The 19,912-nt window shown below is 42.5% G+C and overlaps 1 protein-coding gene across 1 annotated transcript; it reads left to right on the top strand.

The window, feature by feature from the left end:
• The first annotated feature begins 2,858 nt into the window (after positions 1-2,858).
• fbxl3a (F-box and leucine-rich repeat protein 3a) lies at positions 2,859-17,347 on the top strand. Its single transcript, XM_024388623.2, has 5 exons — positions 2,859-3,093; positions 7,138-7,537; positions 8,429-8,551; positions 10,282-10,453; positions 16,418-17,347. The coding sequence occupies exons 2-5, from the start codon at positions 7,139-7,141 to the stop codon at positions 17,056-17,058; spliced, it is 1,335 nt and encodes a 444-aa protein (XP_024244391.1). The 5' UTR covers positions 2,859-3,093; position 7,138; the 3' UTR covers positions 17,059-17,347.
• The last annotated feature ends 2,565 nt before the right edge of the window (positions 17,348-19,912 follow it).

Here is a 19,912-nt window from a genome sequence, read left to right on the forward strand (position 1 = left end):
GTTCACCCACGACTGCGTGGCCATGCATGCCTCCAACTCAATCATCAAGTTTGCGGACGACATTACAGTGGTAGGCTTGATTACCAACAATGATGAGACGGCCTACAGGGAGGAGATGAGGGCCCTCGGAGTGTGGTGTCAGGAAAATAACCTTACACTCAACGTCAACAAACAAAGGAGATGATTGTGGACTTCAGGAAACAGCAGAGGGAGCACCCCCCTATCCACATCGATGGGACAGTAGTGAAGAGGGTAGTAAGTTTTAAGCTCCTCGGCGTACACATCACGGACAAACTGAATTGGTCCACCCACACAGACAGCGTCGTGAAGAAGGCGCACAACCTCAGGAGGCTGAAGAAATTTGGCTTGTCACCAAAAGCACTCACAAACTTCTACAGATGCACAATCGAGAGCATCATGTCGGGCTGTATCACCGCCTGGTACGGCAACTGCTCCGCCCACAACCGTAAGGCTCTCCAGAGGGTAGTGAGGTCTGCACAACGCATCACCGGGGGCAAACTACCTGCCCTCCAGAACACCTACACCACCCGATGTCACAGGAAGGCCATAAAGATCATCAAGGACAACAACCACCCGAGCCACTGCCTGTTCACCCCGCTATCATCCAGAAGGCGAGGTCAGTACAGGTGCATCAAAGCAGGGACCGAGAGACTGAAAAACAGCTTCTATCTCAAGGCCATCAGACTGTTAAACAGCCACCACTAACATTGAGTGTCTGCTGCCAACACACTGACTCAAGTCCAGCCACTTTAATAATGGGAATTTATGTAAAATATATCACTAGCCACTTTAAACAATGCTACTTAAAATGTTTACGTACCCTACATTACTGATCTCATATGTATATGTACAGTGGGGGGGGGGTATTTATTCAGCCACCAACTGTGCAAGTTCTCCCACTTAAAAAGATTAGAGAGGCCTGTAATTTTCATCATAGGTACACTTCAACTATGACAGACAAAATGAGAAGAAAAAAAATCCAGAAAATTACATTGTAGGATTTTTGAAGAATTTATTTGCAAATTATGGAGTATTTGGTCACCTACAAACAAGCAAGATCTCTGGCTCTCACAGACCTGTAACTTCTTCTTTAACAGGCTTATCTGTCCTCCACTCGTTACCTGTATTAATGGCACCTGTTTGAACTTATCAGTATAAAAGACACCTGTCCACAACCTCATACAGTCACACTCCAAACTCCACTATGGCCAAGACCAAAGAGCTGTCAAAGGACACCAGAAACAAAATTGTAGACCTGCACCAAAAGCGTGCTCAAAATAAACTGCCTGTTACTCAGGCCCAGAAGCTAGGATATGCATATAATTGGTAGATTTGGATAGAAAATACTCTAAAGTTTCTAACACTGTTAAAATAATGTATGTGAGTATAACAGAACTGATATGGCAGGCAAAACCCTGACAAACCATCCCAAAAAATTATAATTTCAGCCTACCATTGTTTCCAATGGCTGTCATGTTTATTATGAGGCAAAACCTCCTAGATTGCAGTTCCTAGGGCTCCTCCGTCTTAAATTGTATCATTTATTTACGCATTAGAGTACCTGAGGTTTGATTATAAATGTTCTTTGACTTGTTTGGAGAAGTTTATTGGGAACGTTTGGGATTCATTTCGAATGCATTTTGAAGGAGGGAAACCGGTGGATTATTGAATGAAGCGTGCAAGCTAAATGGAGTTTTTGGGGATATAAAGGACATTATTGAACAAAAGGACCATTTGTGATGTAGCTGTGACCTTTTGGAGTGCCAACAGAAGAAGATCTTCAAAGGTAAGGCATTTATTTTATCACTATTTCTGACTTTTGTGGCGCACCTGCCTGGTTGAAAAATGTTTTTCATGCTTTTGTTTGCGGGGAGCTGTCCTCAGATAATGGCATGGTGTGCTTTCGCAGTAAAGCCTTTTTTGAAATATGACACAGCGGCTGGATTAACAAGAAGTGAAGCTGTATTTTCATGAATGTTAAATATTTATATTTCTGTTAGAGAACTCCGACAGTGTTCTTTACCAAATCAAATTTATTTATATAGCCCTTCGTACATCAGCTGATATCTCAAAGTGCTGTACAGAAACCCAGCCTAAAACCCCAAACAGCAAGCAATGCAGGTGTAGAAGCACGGTGGCTAGGAAAAACTCCCTAGAAAGGCCAAAACCTAGGAAGAAACCTAGAGAGGAACCAGGAGGAAGGTGGGAGATGAGGTACACTTGAGGTTATATGGGAGAAACTTGGATTGGGTAGGGGCCTTCAGGTCCCTTGGGGGTATACTTTGACCCTAGACTGATCTGGGCAGAACAACCGGCTGTGTTTAATAAGACCTTACATGTATGATTATTGTTTTGAACCTTTATTTAATGACAGCCTACCCCTGCCAAACACAGATGACACTGGGCCAATAGTGCCCCACCTTATGGGACTCCCAATCACGGCCGGATGTGATGCAGCCTGGATTCAAACCAGGTACTGCAGTGGTGCCTCTTGCACTAAGATGCAGTGTCTTAGACTACTGCGCCAACCGGGAGCCCTGTTACATTGTGGGTGTATTGCTACAGTGTGGGCAGTATCAGAGGAAAGGGAGAGGCTGATATCTAGTAGGAGGGAGAAGGTGAACCAGGAAATTAGTTAAAAGAGAATATTGAGTAGAACATCATTAGATATATTTTATTTTAAAGAGCAACGGGGCTGGCAGGTAGGATTTAGTTTATTCTTTTCTCTGGCCCACACTCCAGTATAGTAGGTGGCGGTAAAGCACCATTACCGTCGGATGCCAACAGCGAATAAATCCCACCGAAGAAGAGGAAGCCATTTCATACAGTATCACCCACAATGCAGCGCTACTGTCACAACAACACGTCGCCATTTCACGGATGGGGGGTCAACTGAAACTCCCGCAAAGTAATTTACGTCACCGGAGATATAGCACAACACACGAACATTATCTAAAAGGAAACTGTAAATGTGGCGATATTTGGCTCGGGTGAATGAGTTGTTCAAGTGCCGGCCGAGGTTGAAGTTGCCAGTGATCGGATTTTTAGCCAGCTGTCAAGTGTAAACATAAGGTAAGGGGATGTGTCAACTATAATATAATTTGATTGTCGGTGTAACGTGTAACGGGTTAGTTATCTACCAATAATTTGACTAGCTCGTAAAATGCTGCCACTTAGTTAAATAACTTAATAACTTTGGCACAGCAAACTTGGCCAGACAGTATCCTCATGCGTGGAAGGATGCTAACTAGCTAGCTATGAATTTCTAAGTAGTTGTCAAATAACTTTATTGTAATGGCTAACTAACTTGCGTTAGGTCCCTCATCATTGTATAGTCCTAGTTAGTAGTTAAAGTAACAGTTGCCCTTCTGGCTCCAATGGCTGTATGGCCCCATGGTAGGCAGTGCAAACCCGTTTTGGTGATTTCTGGTATTTCATCAAAATAAATCAATCACAACGTTTTACCTGATTTAAGAACAATACCATTGAAAATTAATGTTGAGTTATGTTTATATTCCTAAAATGTAAGTTGAAAATGATGCTGTTCTTGCTAACAGTAGAACATGTTTATAAATTGCCAATATGCAGAAACCGTTTGATATATTGAACATCTAAACATAAAATGTAGTTTGTACACATGCATGTACAACAATAGTAATCATATTTTTTATACGAGCACCTTATAAACTTCACTCTCCAAAAACTCTTGTTTTTGTCAAGTTGCAATGCGCTGTTTAAACTCAAAAACCACATGGTTGCTGGATATATTTTTACATCACTGGTTAGATGACAGCCTGCAGAACTGTAAGCTACATTTTGAAATGTTGCATTTTAATATGGGGGTTAACCAAAACAGAAAGAGAAACGCAAAACTGTTTTTTCAATCACTCGCATCGATTAACACATTGTGCACAATCAATTGCGCAAGAGGGCGGAGATGAGGTTGCACCTCCTAACACAGCTCCAAAACTACACGGAATCTGGGAATAATGTGTACATCACTGGTTAGAGGACACTTATGTTAATTACTTCCATCTATCACATTAAAATCAATAGAACAGGGAGCAAACGTGTTTATTTTCCCACCAGAGATGTTTCCATCAAATTGACTTGTTGCAGATAAAGATGACGTGGTGCACATAAAAATACCTTTTGCGGTAGAATTCCCATTTACCGAATAAAAAATACAAGATAAATTGGTTTCCATCGCATTTTCAACTGCTGATGGGTTTCTCACAAAAAATCTTGTATAGCGAGTGTGCTGGTATTGTCATGTGTGCTCCAGCTAGCAAAGCGCAGATGCAGTACTGTAACTGCGTGCTGTTGGCTAGAGCGCATGTGTAGTGTACATCGGGGGTGGGGGTCACAAAAAATCTTACCTCATCATTAGTGGCTCCAGTTGCTCTGTATTTTGCCATAGTGAGACTAACAAAATCAACCTTGACTTTGATTATTACCAGTTTAGATAGCTGCCCACTAGACTAATTTACCTGCCCACTAGACTAATTTACCAATCTAAAAGAAAGTTAGCTGACATGGGCTAATTGAGTGACTATCAGTGACTGATATATCAAGTGAACAATTTTTGATGCTCAACCAAGTCTTGAAATTGCACTTTGTTTATTCTACAGTCAATTGAGACCCCGACTGATTATTTTTATTTGTCAAATGGGAGCCAAGCATCGATGATCTCATGTCACCAGAATAAGACCCCTATATTTATTGGAAAGGATCATCAAGGTCATCAACTTGCACTTTCCAAAACCCAAATCAAATTTTGTCAAATGCGCTGAATACAGCGCGTGTAGACCTTACTCTGAAATGCTTACTTACAAGCCCTTAACCAACAGTGCAATTCAAGAAAGAGTTAAGAAAATATTTACCAAATAAACTAAAATAAAAATATATACAGGGTGTACCGGTACCGAGTCAATGTACCGGGGTACAGGTTAGTCGAGGTAATTTGTACATGTAGGTAGGGGTGAAGTAAATATGCATAGATAATAAACAGCGAGTAGCAGCAGTGTAAAAAAAAAAAACCCCACTACCCTCTGTAGTGCCTTACGGTCAGATGCTGAGCAGTTGCCATACCAGGCGGTGATGCAACCCTTCAAGATGCTCTTGATGGTGCGACATCTTGATGGTGCAGCTCTAGAACTTTTTGAGGATCTGGGGACCATATCTTTTCAGTCTCCTGAGGGGGATAAGGTGTTGTCGTGCCCTCTTCACGACTGTCTTGCTGTGTTTGGACCATGATAGTTTGTTGGTGATGTGGACACAAAGGAACTTGAAACCCTCCTCCTGCTCCACTACAGCTCCGTCAATGTTAATGGGGGCCTGTTCGGCTCCCCTTTTCCTGTAGTACACGATCAGCTCCTTTGTCTTTCTCACATTGAGGGAGAGGTTGTTCTCCTAGCACTAGCCAGGTCTCTGACATCCCTATGGGCTGTCTCATCGTTGTCAGTGATCAGGCCTACCACTCTTGTGTGTCGTCAGCAAACTTAATGATGGTGTTGGAGTCGTGTTTGGCCATGCAGTTGTGGGTGAACAGGGAGTGCAGGAGGGGACTAAGTGTTGAGGATCAGCGTTGTTGCCTACCCTTACCATTTTTTAAATTGTATTAAAAATGTTTATTCAACCTTTATTTAACTAGGCAAGTCATTGAAGAACAAATTATTTGTTACAATGACTGCCTACCAAAAGTCAAAAGGTCTCCTGAGGGGATGGGGGCTGGGATTAAAACAAATAATAATATAAATATAGGACAAGAGAGACAACACAACACTACATAAAGAGACCTAAGACGACAACATAGCAAGGCAGCAACACATGACAACACAGCATGGTAGCAATACAACATGACAACAACATGGTAGCAACACAACATGGTAGCAACACAACATGGTAGCAGCACAACATGGTAGCAGCACAAAACATGGTACAAACATTACTGGGCACAGACAACAGCAAGAAGGTAGAGACAACAATACATCACGCAAAGCAGCCACAACTGTCAGTAAGAGTGTCCATGATTGAGTCTTTGAATAAAGGGATTGAGATAAAACTGTCTAGTTTGAGTGTTTGTTGCAGCTCATTCCAGTTGCTAGCTGCAGCGAATTGAAAAGACAAGCGACCGGGGATGTGTATGCTTTTGGGACCTTCAAGAAAATCTGACTGGCAGAACGGGTTTTATATGTGGAGGATGAGGGCTGCAGTAGATATCTCAGAGAGGGGAGTGAGGCCTAAGAGGGTTTTATAAATAAGCATCAACCAGTGGGTCTTGCTGAGTATAGATTGCAGTGATGTGTCCTATAAGGTGCAAATCTGATCGCCAAATGGTAAAGAACATCTAGCCGTTGGAGAGCATCCTTACCAGCTGATCTATAAATAACGTCTCTGTAATCTAGCATGAGTGGGATGGTCATCTGAATTAGGTTTAGTTTGGCAGCTGGGGTGAAAGAGGAGCGATCCTGTGGGATTGTCTGAGACTAGCCACCTGGACCGTTGATAAAATTGACAAGTATTTCTGTCTGTAATAAAGCCCCTTTGTGGGGGGGGGAAATATGCTGTCCCAGGCTGCACCCCTGTCCAGTCATGTGAAATCCATAAATTAGGGCCTAATTAATTGATTTCAATTGACTAAATAATTGAAATTGTTGCATGTTGTGTCTTATATTTTTGGTAATTAGATATGGCAAAATAATAAAATATCGTAATTTAGGATTATAGTAAACAAAGCAAACTCAGCCTTTTTTCAATAGTCACACATTTCTCAATAGTATTAGCCATTTTAGAGATTGAAAAAATGCTCCTAAACACAATTTAACCAGGCGCTCTACACTAGTGTCCAAACTGGAACTTTTGACGTTCCTACCCTGCCTAATATTGTGAAAATGTTGTATGCCAGGAATGCAGTAGCAGTTATTAGTTCCAATTAGGCAATAAAATAAGATCACTTTTTTGTATTGTTACCTGGCTGTTATTCTTCTATAATTATGGCATTGTATGCTGTGATTTTAATGTACAAAATCCCGTGTTTAATAAACTATAATTGCCAGCAGGCCAATGATTTGCGATGTATTATTCCCACCAAACCTCGTTGTGTGTCTCCTATAGGATGAAGAGGGTGAAAGGAGATGAGGACGCCTGCAGCTCTTCCAGCGAGGGCCCAACCGAGTCCTGCAAGAAGGTGCGGAAGCTACAGCCAAGCAAAGAGAAGCACCAAGAGGAGGAGGAAGAGACTGATGTAGATCTCTGCGAGTTTGGCTTCGACTGGGCACTGCTCCCTCAGGAGATCCTGCTCAACATCTTCCAATTCCTGCCTCTTCTGGACCGGGCGTATGCCTCGCAAGTGTGCCGTGGCTGGAACCAAGCTTTCCACATGCCCGAGCTATGGAGGTGCTTTGAGTTTGAGCTGAACCAGCCTGCCAGTTCTTACCTGAAGGCAACACACCCAGAACTAATCAAACAGATCATCAAGAGGCATTCGAACCACCTGCAGTATGTCAGCTTCAAAGTGAGTGGGAATTCAGTGTTCCCCCTTTGTCCATTAATTGTTTAAATAAGATAATCTTTGAGAACTAACAATAACCAAAATAAAAGGGAGAATCTAAAATAAAAATGAATGGCATGGGGCCCCCATTCATGATATGTTTGAGTCACTCAGATGGCATAAGAACACGGCATAAACCATAGGAAATTAGCTTTAAACTGCACCATTTCTGTCATGCGCATTGCAAAATGCTGAATTGCAGGAAATGAGCTTCAAAACAGGAACATTTGTCTGCGACCAAGAAGAGGGCCTCTAAAATTTTGGTTGGAGACCGTGCCATTGTCCATGTGGACTACTTACGTCAACTTTCCCACCGCTGCAATTGTTTGTTTTTGATTAAGATGCGAAATCAATATTTAATTTTATGATTGGCATCAGAGGTCAAGTGTTGGGTGAACAAAAATATAAATGCAACATGCAACAATTTCAAAATGTTTGCGTTAGAGTTCATTTAAGGAAATTGGTCAATTGAATATGATAGAGAAATTAACATTTTAAATTCTCTGGTGGACATTCCTGCAGTCAGCATGCCACGCTCCCTAACCTTGAGACATCTGTGGCGTTGGTGACAAACTGCACATTTTAGTGGTCGTTTGTTCCCAGCACAAGATGCACCGGTGTAATGATCATACTGTTTAATCAGCTTGTTGATACCACACCTGTCAGGTGGCTGGATTATCTTGGCTAAGGAGAAATGCTCACCAACAGGGATGTAAAACAAATTTGTGCACAAAATTTGAGATACACTTTTTGTACATATGGAACATGTCGGAGATCTTTTATTTCCATGAAACATGGGACCAACATTTTGTGTTTTAAATTTAAGTATATATTGTTTTAATTTTTTATCTCTAGGTGGACAGCAGCACGGAATCTGCAGAGGCAGCCTGTGACATTCTCTCCCAGCTGGTGAACTGTTCACTAAAGACACTAGGGCTCATCTCTACGGCCAGACCCAGCTTCATGGAGTTGCCCAAGGTACTTACACTCAGCCTGTTGGAATCAGAGCCAAAGATTGGCCTTACAGTGTATTCGGAAAGTATTCAGACCCCATTACTCTTTCGACATCAATCTACCCAATAATGACAAAGTGAAAACAGGTTTTTAGAAAGGTTTGCAAATGTATTACAAATAAAAAACAGAAACCTTATTTAAAGTATTCAGACCCTTTGCTATGAGAGAATTGAGCCCAGGTGCATCCTGTTTCCATTGATCATCCTTAAGATGTTTCTCCAACTTGGTTGGAGTCCACCTGTCGTAAATTAAATTGATTTGGACAGGATTTGTAAGGGAACACACCTGTGTATATAAGGTCCCACAGTTGACAGTGCATGTCAGAGCAAAAACCAAGCCATGAGGTCGCAGGAATTGTCCGTAGAGCTCCGTGACAGGATCTTGTCAAGGCACAGACCTGGGGAAGGGTACAAAAAATGTCTGCAGCATTGAAGGTCCCCAAGAACACAGTGACCTCCATTCTCAAATGGAAGGAGTTTGGAACCAAGGCTCTTCCTAGAGCTGGTCGCTCGGCCAAACTGAGCAATCAGGGGAGAAGGGCCTTGGTCAGGGAGGTGACCGAGAACCCAATGGACACTCTGTCAGAGTTTCTCTGTGGAGATGGGAGAACCTTCTAGAAGGACAACCATCTCTGCAGCACTCCACCAATCAGGCCTTTTAAGGTAGAGTGGCCAGACAGAAGCCACTCCTCAGTAAAAGGCACATGACAGCCCACTTGGAGTTTGCCAAAGGGAACCTGAATGATTCTTAGACCACGAGAAACACGATTCTCTGATCTGATGAAACCAAGAACTCTTTGGCCTGAATGCCAAGTGTCATGTCTGGAGGAAACCTGGCGCCATCCCTACGGAGCATGGTGGTGGCAGCATCATGATGTGGAGATGTTTTTCAGTGGCAGGGACTGGTCCAAGATTGAGGGAAAGATGAACGGAGAAAAGTAGAGATCCTTGATGAAAACCTGCTCATAACTTCAGACTGGGGCGAAGGTTTACCTTCCAACAGGACAACAACCCTAAGCACACAGCCAAGACAATGCAGGAAGAGCTTCAGGACAAGTCTCTGCTGTCCTTGAGTGGGCTTGACCCCGATTGAACATCTCTGGAGAGACCTGAAAATAGCTGTGCAGAGCTTGTGAGGATCTGCAGAAAAGAACTCTCCAAATACAGGTGTGCCAAGCTTGTAGTGTCACACCCAAGAGGTTTAAATCGCTGCCAACGGTGCTTCAACAAAGTACTGAGTAAAAAGGGTCTGAATACTTATGTAAATGTCATATTTCTGTTTGATTTCATTTTATACATTTGCAAAAAATGTCTAACCTGTTTTTGCTTTGTCATTGTGGGGTATTTTGTGTAGATTGATGGGGGGGGGGGCAATTTAATCCAATTTAGAATAAGGCTGCAAGGGGTCTGAATATTTTCTGACTGCACTGTATATTTAGTGTTCAGGAAACTGTTGGTACCAAATGTTCCATGACAATGGTTGGCATTCTAATGTGTAACCTTGATTGTGAATACTATTCTATAACTAGGATTTGATTGTCCATTAGCTTTTGGCTCCCGTTTTAAAGGTCAAAATTCCACAGTTTACACTGAGCCTGTAATTCCACAGTGGAGCGGTGTGCAGGTCTTTGTTATAGCATACACCTGCAATCATCCATTTTATTTACCTGTTGACTGATTGTTTTCCTCCTTTAGTCTCATTTCATCTCGGCCCTGACGGTGGTGTTTGTCAACTCCAAGTCCCTGTCATCTCTGAAGATCGACGACACACCGGTGGATGACCCGTCCCTGAAGGTCCTGGTGGCCAACAACAGCGACACGCTGAGGATGTTGAAGATGAGCAGCTGCCCTCATGTCTCCCCTGCAGGTAGCTTGTCTGAGTTTATGGTCATTGAATGATCCCTAGAATGGATTATTCCATTGAATGGTCCCTGAGCAACGCCATACAGTCGACTCCTGATTAGGCACTCAAATAAGTGTCAACTCTGTTTAAAAAAGGAATGGAAGTATATAGAGACAGATTAGTGGCTAAAAGGAGGGGTTAAATACATGTAAAAAAAAATTAAAAAAAATTGGATCTTATATTTCTCCGATAGACACTTCAGAATAGACTTCCTTTAGAAATGTTTTGGACCATGTTTATCCATATATGAAGCTGTTATTCAATGCATTTCTATGGGCTAATTGTAATAAGGCCAAGTAAATTAAGTGTTTAATTAACACATTTTTTTATTAATTTGGCTGATACCTTAAGGGGTCCTAAAATTCAAAATCAAATAGCTAAATGATCCTTGGTATGACCTGCCCCCAAATGCTGAGGCCAAGGCCTCTTTACAGATGAGACCTGTAATTACAAAAATATACACTTTAAATAGGAAATTCAAAACAGAAATACCGAACACAATCATGGAAAACAAACGCATTCATCTACAGGGCCTAAAATGAACACCAGCCACATGCGGAACTATTTTTGCATTGGCGGGTATGTCTATTTCACCAGTCACATTGGCAGGTGGTCAGGGCTCCACAGTCCGAGCATTTCACTTGCATTTGTGAATAAAAATAGTCAAGTATGATCACATTTATAGCAAAATAAATGCTGCAGTAGCTGTTTTCAAAGTATTTCTGCCGTTTTGTCTCATAGCTGGCAAGTTAATAGCACAAAGTCAAAGAATAAAGAAGCCTCTATAGCAGTGGTTGCCAACCCATTGGTAGCGATCAACTGGTCCATCTCCAAAGCATTCCTAGTCAATCACCAAACATTTCTGTTAAAAATGATTAAGCCTTAGAGTTTCTATTTTTTGTTTTATTTGTTTCGTGCTGTTGGCGGTAGGTGCACTTGATTCAGCAACCGTAGTGTCTGGAAGGCAAAGTGTTCACATTTTGAACCATTTCATGTGTCTGAAGGTGCACCGACAGGACTACCGCTGGCCAATCAAATAGCTCAGATCACCGTGTCTGCAGTTTCCTCCAGCCATAGACAATAAAAATGAAGCCTTGAGTGCACAGCAAAGTTGATACTGTGAGATTTCAAAACTTTAAAACCAAAGCACTGCTGTTTTTGAGTCATTTTATGTTTGTTATTCAGCACTGTCGTGTTTATAAGCCATAAAATGTGCTACACCCAACACTGCAGCTGCAATGAATGAGTATAGCAAAGTGTTTCGATAAGCTTGTTATTATTATAGGCTTGTCCTTTTTACATTTTTTATATTGAGTAATATTTCACTTTATCTGGACATTCTATTTATCTGGACATTAATTGGTGCATGAGGCAGGAATAATGCAGTGCGACTTGAGTTTTACCATCAGCTGGAAGACAGTGTCCCCTTTTTGTCAATGGAGGGAGGGAGAACGGAGGGGACGGTGAGTTAAAGAGGCAGCCTCATATCTGAGGCCTTCATAGCTATCATAGCTGTAGTTTCAAACCAAAAACCTTGGGCACAACAGTGAAAGCCCTCTAACACTTAAACTGCCTGGTCTCACTACCCCCCCTCATTGGTGTAGTGTTCTGCCACTGAGCAAGGCAGTTCCCCGGGCGCCGAAGACGTGGATGCCGATTTAAGGCAGCCCCCCACACGTCTCTAATTCAGAGATATCTTATAACTATTAAGTTAACTGTCTAAAATGTGCTAAATGCTCAGCAGTTGGGCATTTGGATTGCTAATTTAGTGTTAAATGATTAGCTTCTTCGATAATCAAGCATTCACTTGGTAACAGCAGAGAATTCCCACCTGTATCAAGAGCCTTGCTGGCTAATATTAATTTTGTGCGTGCAGCAAACTGAGTAGTGTTTGAGTTACTTGTTTAGGTCAGGAACTGTACAAAATGTTTGCAATGTGCTTGTTAGCATTGTCTTTGAGGATTCCTTATTGTTTGCTAGCACTATGTTAAGTAAATTTTTTGGGGCTTTGAATATTAGTACTTTAAGTAAATACCTGCAGTCAACATGCACTAGATAATAGGTAAGCAGATCGCATGTATCCTTTTTTTATTTTTATGAAGCTTACCGGTACTAGGAAGCTTACCGGTACTAGTTTTTCAAAACAGCGGTTTGAGCCAGTCACGTGTGTTTGTTTACAAAGAAGCACAACGAGGAAAATGGGAGCTTCGTGAGGCGAGTCATTAATGCAGCGCAACTTAAGAGAGGTGATCAAGTTACACTTGTATGAAATTCACTACTGTTTACCAGCTATATAAACTCAGCAAAAAAAATAAACGTCCTCTCACTGTCACCTGCGTTTATTTTCATTGAACTTAACGTGTAAATATTTGTATGAACATAGGATTCAACAACTGAGACATAAACTGAACAAGTTCCACAGACATGTGACTAACAGAAATGGAATAATGTTTCCCTGAACAAAGGGGGGTGGGGGTCAAAATCAAAAGTAACAGTCAGTATCTGGTGTGGCCACCAGCTGTATGAATTACTGCAGTGCATCTCCTCCTCATGGACTGCACCAGATTTGAAAGTTCTTGCTGTGAGATGTTACCCAACTCTTCCACCAAGGCATCTGCAAGTTCCCGGACATATCTGGGGGGGAAATGCCCCTAGCCCTCACCCTCCGATCCAACAGGTCCCAGATGTGCTCAATGGGATTGAGGTCCGGGCTCTTCGCTGGCCATGGCAGAACACTAGGATTCCTGTCTTGCAGGAAATCACATACAGAATGAGCAGTATGGCTGGTGACATTGTCATGCTGGAGGGTCATGTCAGGATGAGCCTGCAGGAAGGGTACCACATGAGGGAGCAGGATGTCTTCCCTGTAATGCACAACTTTGAGATTGCCTGCAATGACAACAAGCTCAGTCCAATGATGCTGTGACACACCGCCCCAGACCATGACGGACCCTCCACCTCCAAATCGATCCCGCTCCAGAGTACAGGCCCCGGTGTAACGCTCATTCCTTCGACGATAAACGCGAATCCGACCATCACCCCTGGTGAGACAAAACCGCGACTCGTCAGTGAAGAGCACTTCTTGCCAGTCCTGTCTGGTCCAGCGACTGTGGGTCTGGTGAGGACCTGCCTTACAACAGGCCTACAAGTCCTCAGTCTATAGCCTTTCTCAGCCTATTGCGGACAGCCTGAGCACTGATGGAGGGATTGTGCGTTCCTGGTGTAACTCGGGCAGTTGTTGTTGCCATCCTGTACCTGTCCCGCAGGTGTGATGTTCGGATGTAACCATCCTGTGCAGGTGTTACACGTGGTCTGCCACTGCGAGGACGATCAGCGGTCTGTCCGGTCTCCATGTAGCGCTGTCTTATGCGTCTCACAGTATGGACAAGGCAATTTATTGCCCTGGCCACATCTGCAGTCCTCATGCCTCCTTGCAGCATGCGTAAGGCATGTTCACACAGATGAGCAGGGACCCTGGTTATCTTTGTTTTGGTGTTTTTCAGTCAGTAGAAAGGCCTCTTTTAGTGTCGTAAGTTTTCATAACTGTGACCTTATCTGCCTACCGTCTGTAAGCTGTTAATATCTTAACGACTGTTCCACAGGTGCATGTTCATTAATTTTTTATGTGTCATTGAACAAACATGGGAAACAGTGTTTAAACCCTTTACAATGAAGATCTGTGAAGTTATTTTGATTTTTACGAATTATCTTTGAAAGATAGGGTCCTGAAAAAGGGACTTTTTTTGCTGGGTTTAATTTATAACTTTTAAGTTAACTATGTGGGCAATAGGTAGCCTAGCGGTTAAGAGCTTTGAGCCATTAACCCAAAGGTTGCTGGTTCGAATCCCCGAGCTGACTAGATGAAAAATCTGTCTGTGTCCTTGAGCAAGGCACTTAACCCTAATTGCTCCTGTAAGTCGCTCTGGATAAGAATGTTTTCGTCAATCTAAGATGTGCCAAATAAATTCTCTCCAACTGAATTTAGCTAAGTGGCTAACATTAACGTGCAAGATTAAACTTAACCTGCTCATTCTGATACTCTATACAGTGGGGCAAAAAAGTATTTAGTCAGCCACCAATTGTGCAAGTTCTCCCACTTAAAAAGATGAGAGAGGCCTGTAATTTTAATCATAGGTACACTTCAACTATGACAGACAAAATGAGAAATAAAATCCAGAAAATCACATTGTAGGATTTTTAATGAATTTATTTGCAAATTATGGTGGAAAATAAGTATTTGGTCACCTACAAACAAGCAAGATTTCTGGCTCTCACAGACCTGTAACTTCTTCTTTAAGAGGCTCCTCTGTCCTCCACTCGTTACCTGTATTAATGGCACCTGTTTGAACTTGTTATCAGTATAAAAGACACCTGTCCACAACCTCAAATAGTCACACTCCAAATTCCACTATGGCAAAGACCAAAGAGCTGTCAAAGGACACCAGAAACAAAATTGTTGACCTGCACCAGGCTGGGAAGACTGAATCTGCAATAGGTAAGCAGCTTGGTTTGAAGAAATCAACTGTGGGAGCAATTATTAGGAAATGGAAGATATACAAGACCACTGATAATCTCCCTCGATCAGGGGCTCCACGCAAGATCTCACCCCGTGGGGTCAAAATGATCACAAGAACGGTGAGCAAAAATCCCAGAACCACACGGGGGGGGGGACCTAAAGAATGACCTGCAGAGAGCTGGGACCAAAGTGACAAAGCCTACCATCAGTAACACACTACGCCGCCAGGGACTCAAATCCTGCAGTGCCAGACGTGTGTCCCTGCTTAAGCCAGTACATGCCAGTCATGTCCAGGCCCGTCTGAAGTTTGCTAGAGAGCATTTGGATGATCCAGAAAAAGATTGGGAGAATGTCATATGGTCAGATGAAACCAAAATATAACTTTTTAGTAAAAACTCAACTCGTTGTGTTTGGAAGACACAGAATGCTGAGTTGCATCCAAAGAACACCATACCTACTATGAGGCATGGGGGTGGAAACATCATGCTTTGGGGCTGTTTTTCTGCAAAGGGACCAGGACGACTGATCAGTGTAAAGGAAGGAAAGAATGAATGGGGCCATGTATCGTGAGATTTTGAGTGAAAACCTCCTTCCATCAGCAAGGGCATTGAAGATGAAACGTGGCTGGGTCTTTCAGCATGACAATGATCCCAAACACACCGCCCGGGCAACGAAGGAGTGGCTTCGTAAGAAACATTTCAAGGTCCTGGAGTGGCCTAGCCAGTCTCCAGATCTTAACCCCATAGAGAATCTTCGGAGGGAGTTGAAAGTCCGTGTTGCCAGCAACAGCCACAAAACATCACTGCTCTAGAGGAGATCTGCATGGAGGAATGGGCCAAAATACCAGCAACAGTGTGTGAAAACCTTGTGAAGACTTACAGAAAACGTTTGACCTCTGTCATTGCCAACAAAGGGTATTGAGAAACTTTTGTTATTGACCAAATACTTATTTTCCACCATAATTTGCAAATAAATTCATTAAAAATCCTACAATGTGATTTTCTGGATTTCTTTTCTCATTTTGTCTGTCATAGTTGAAGTGTACCTATGATGAAAATTACAGGCCTCATCTTTTTAAGTGGGAGAACTTGCACAATTGGTGGCTGACTAAATACTTTTTTGCCCCACTGTAGCTATCAAAACTGCTTATAACATTTTCTGTTTGTGATATCAACATTCTCACAATATACGTGTGTTAAATATACTTATTTAGGATAAGTCAAGGACGGAGGGAGCATGATGTAAAAATTGCAGAGTTTTCCATTTCTTTCATATGCAGTCAAAATGACTGTCTCGGCCCTTCTAGTGTTACACCATTTAAAGCTAAAGTAATTTGAATTAATAGGGACATATGTTATAATTGGAGTAATAATAGGACCATATTTGTAAACCAAAGTTTTCTGTGTGTGCAGGTATCCTGTGTGTGGCGGACCAGTGCCATGGCCTGAGGGAGCTGGCGCTGAACTACCACCTGCTGAGTGACGAGCTCTTATTAGCCCTCTCCTCTGAGAAACACGTCCACCTGGAGCATCTCCGCATTGATGTGGTCAGCGAGAACCCCGGGCAGCACTTCCACACCATCAGGAAGTCCAGCTGGGACGCAATGCTGCGCCACTCGCCCAAGTTCAACCTGGTCATGTACTTCTTCCTCTACGAGGACGAGTTCGGCCCCTTTTTCAGGGAGGAAGTCCCCATCACCCACCTCTACTTTGGTCGCTCAGTCAGTAAGGATGTGCTGGGCCGCGTTGGGGTCCACTGCCCCCGGCTAGTGGAGTTGGTGGTGTGCGCCAATGGGCTGCGGCCGCTGGACGAGGAGCTAATCCGCATCGCCAAGCGCTGCACCCAGCTGTCGGCCATTGGCCTTGGGGAGTGTGAGGTGTCGTGCAGCGCGTTCGTGGAATTCGTGAAGATGTGCGGTCGGAGGTTGTCCCAGCTGTCCATCATGGAGGAGGTGCTGATTCCTGACCATAAGTACAACCTGGATGAAATCCACTGGGAGGTTTCAAAGCATCTCGGCCGTGTCTGGTTCCCCGACATGATGCCCACCTGGTAGAGCCGTTGAAGGGGGCTGTGGATTTACTGTACAGAGTTTGACATACTTTTCTCTTTTTTCCCACCTTGAAACTCTGTCTGAAGCGTCCATGTTGGCAGCGAAGGAACAACCGAAGATAATCGTGTTCTACTTAAAATGCGAATTTTTCAGGGATGCGATTTTTCCTACTTTTCTCACTGTATACTCCATTCCTATACACTGAACAAAAATATAAACGCAACATGTAAAGTGTTGTTTCATGAACCGAAATAAAAGATCCCAGAAATGTTCCAAATGCATAAAAAGCTTATTTCTCTCAAATTTTGTGCACAAATTTGTTTAGATCCCTCTTAGTGAGCATTTCTGCTTTGCCAAGATAATCCATCCACCTGATAGGTTAATCAGCTTCTTGATATACTACACCTGTCTGGGAACGGGGTTCCGCTAGCACCCTATTCCCAGACAGGTTAATTAGCTTCTTGATATGCCACACCTATCAGGTGGATGGATTATCTATAACCCCTCGCCCAACAGCCAATGAAATTGCAGGGCGCCAAATACAAATCTGCAAAAATCTAATAAATACAATTTCTCAAACATACAAGTATTAGGCACCATTTTAAATATAAAATTCTCATTAATCCAGCAACAGTGTCTGATTTCAAAAATGCTTTACAGCGAAAGCTCCACAAACGATTGTTAGGTCACCACGAAGTCACAGAAAAACCCAGCTGTTTTTCCAGCCAAAGATAGGAGTCACAAAAAGCACAAATATAGAGAACCTTTGATCTTCATCAGATGACACTCATAGGACTTCATGTTACACAATACATGTGTGTTTTGGTCGACAAAGTGCATATTTATATCCAAAAATCTCATTTTACATTGGCTTGTTATGTTAAGTTGTTCCAAAACATGCAGTGATTTTGCAGACAGCCACATCAATTCACATTATAAATGTTGATGAAAATTCACGTGTTATACATGGAATTTTAGATCCTCTTCTCCTTAATGCAACCGCTGTGTCAGATTTCAAAAAAACTTTCCGGAAAAAGCATAATCTGAGTACCCCACCTCAGAGCCCAAAACAGCCAAAAGAAATATCCGCCATGTTGCGCAGTCAACATTAGTCATAAATAGCATTATAAATATTCACTTACCTTTGATGATCATCATAATGCACTCCCAGGAATCCCAGTTCCACAAATGTTTGATTTGTTCCATAAAGTTCATAATTTATGTCCATATAACTCCTTTTGTTAGGGCGTTTGGTTAACAAATCCAAAACGCGCGTGCAGGTCCAGCCGAACGTCGGACGAAAAGTTTAAAGAAGTTATATAACAGGTCGTATAGAATCAATCTTTATGTTTTTATCATAAATGTTCCAACCGGATAATTCCATTGTCTGTAGAAAAGCAATGGAACGAGAGCTACCTCATGTGAATGCGCGTGACTGAGATCGAGGCTGCTGGCAGACCTCTGATTCGGCCCCCCTTCACAGTAGAAGCCTCAAACAGGTTTCTAAAGACGGTTGACATCTAGTGGAAGCCTTAGGAAGTGCAACAACCAATATCCCACTGTGTATTCGATAGGGGCTGAGTTCAAAAACTACAAACCTCAGATATCCCACTTCCTGTTTGGATTTTTTGTCAGGTTTTTGCCTGCCATATGAGTTCTGTTGTACACACAGACATCATTCAAACAGTTTTAGAAACTTCTGAGTGTTATCTATCCAATACTAATAATAATATGCATATATTAGCTTCTGGGACTGAGTAGGAGGCAGTTTAACTCTGGGCACGCTTTTCATCCAAAAGTGAAAATGCTGCCCCCTATCCCAAAGAAGTTATTAAACAGCATGGCCATTACATAGGTCCACCTTGTGCTGGGGACAAATGGCCACTCTCTAAAATGTGCAGTCTTGTCACAGTACACAATGCCACAGTAAACTTAGGGTTAGGTTAGGGGTAGGGTTGAGTAAACGTGCAATTAGCATGCTTGACTGCAAGAATATCCACAAGACCTATTGCCAGATAATTTTATGTGTATTTCTCTACCGGCAACTGCCTCCAATGTGGTTTTAGAGATCAGTACACAATTCCTGGAAGCTGAAAACTTCCCAGTTCTTCCATGGCTTTAATTTTTATTTATATGAATTTATTTAAATTGACATATTTCCTTACATGAACTGTAACTCAGTATAACCTTTGAAATTGTTGCATTTATCTTTGTTCAGTATATTTAAAACTGACCTGTCCCCTAGAGCTCAGACAAAACAGATTTTCTATTGATCACATGAAATGTATTAAGTTCTTATTATGGGATGTTTTGCGTCAACATGTCGTCTAGTTTTCCAAACTCTGTACTGTATGGCTTTGTGGTAGAAGAGCACACCCCTCAGGCGTAAGAGGCTACACTGGTCAGGGACACAGGGTGGAGTTTTTTGGTTAACTCATGGTACAGACAGTTATGCTATGGCTGATTTTTATTGAAATAGCGCATCTGTTAGAAAACACCAACCCTGTTTTGACCAGGGTTGTAGCCCATGCTGCCCACAGCAGCCACCACTACACAGTACTGCTGCACACCTTCTTAAGAAGAGGTAGCCTAGATGTTGCCCCAATTGTCCTGAGTGGTGTACTATGAGGCCAGCTATACTGAACAAAAATATAAACAACATGCAACAATTTAAACATTTTTTCTGAGTTACCAGTCATATAATCTTTAAATAAATTGGGCCCTAATCTATGGATTTCACATGACTGGGCAGGGTTGCAGCCATGGGTGGGCATAGGCCCACCCAATCAGAATGAGCGGGCAGCACAGTTGCGGGATTGAGGCTTGCAAACACGCTCCCTCAATTTGAGACATTTGT

Source organism: Oncorhynchus tshawytscha, linkage group LG26 (genome assembly GCF_018296145.1).
Source record: "Oncorhynchus tshawytscha isolate Ot180627B linkage group LG26, Otsh_v2.0, whole genome shotgun sequence".
Classification (NCBI taxonomy): domain Eukaryota; kingdom Metazoa; phylum Chordata; class Actinopteri; order Salmoniformes; family Salmonidae; genus Oncorhynchus; species Oncorhynchus tshawytscha.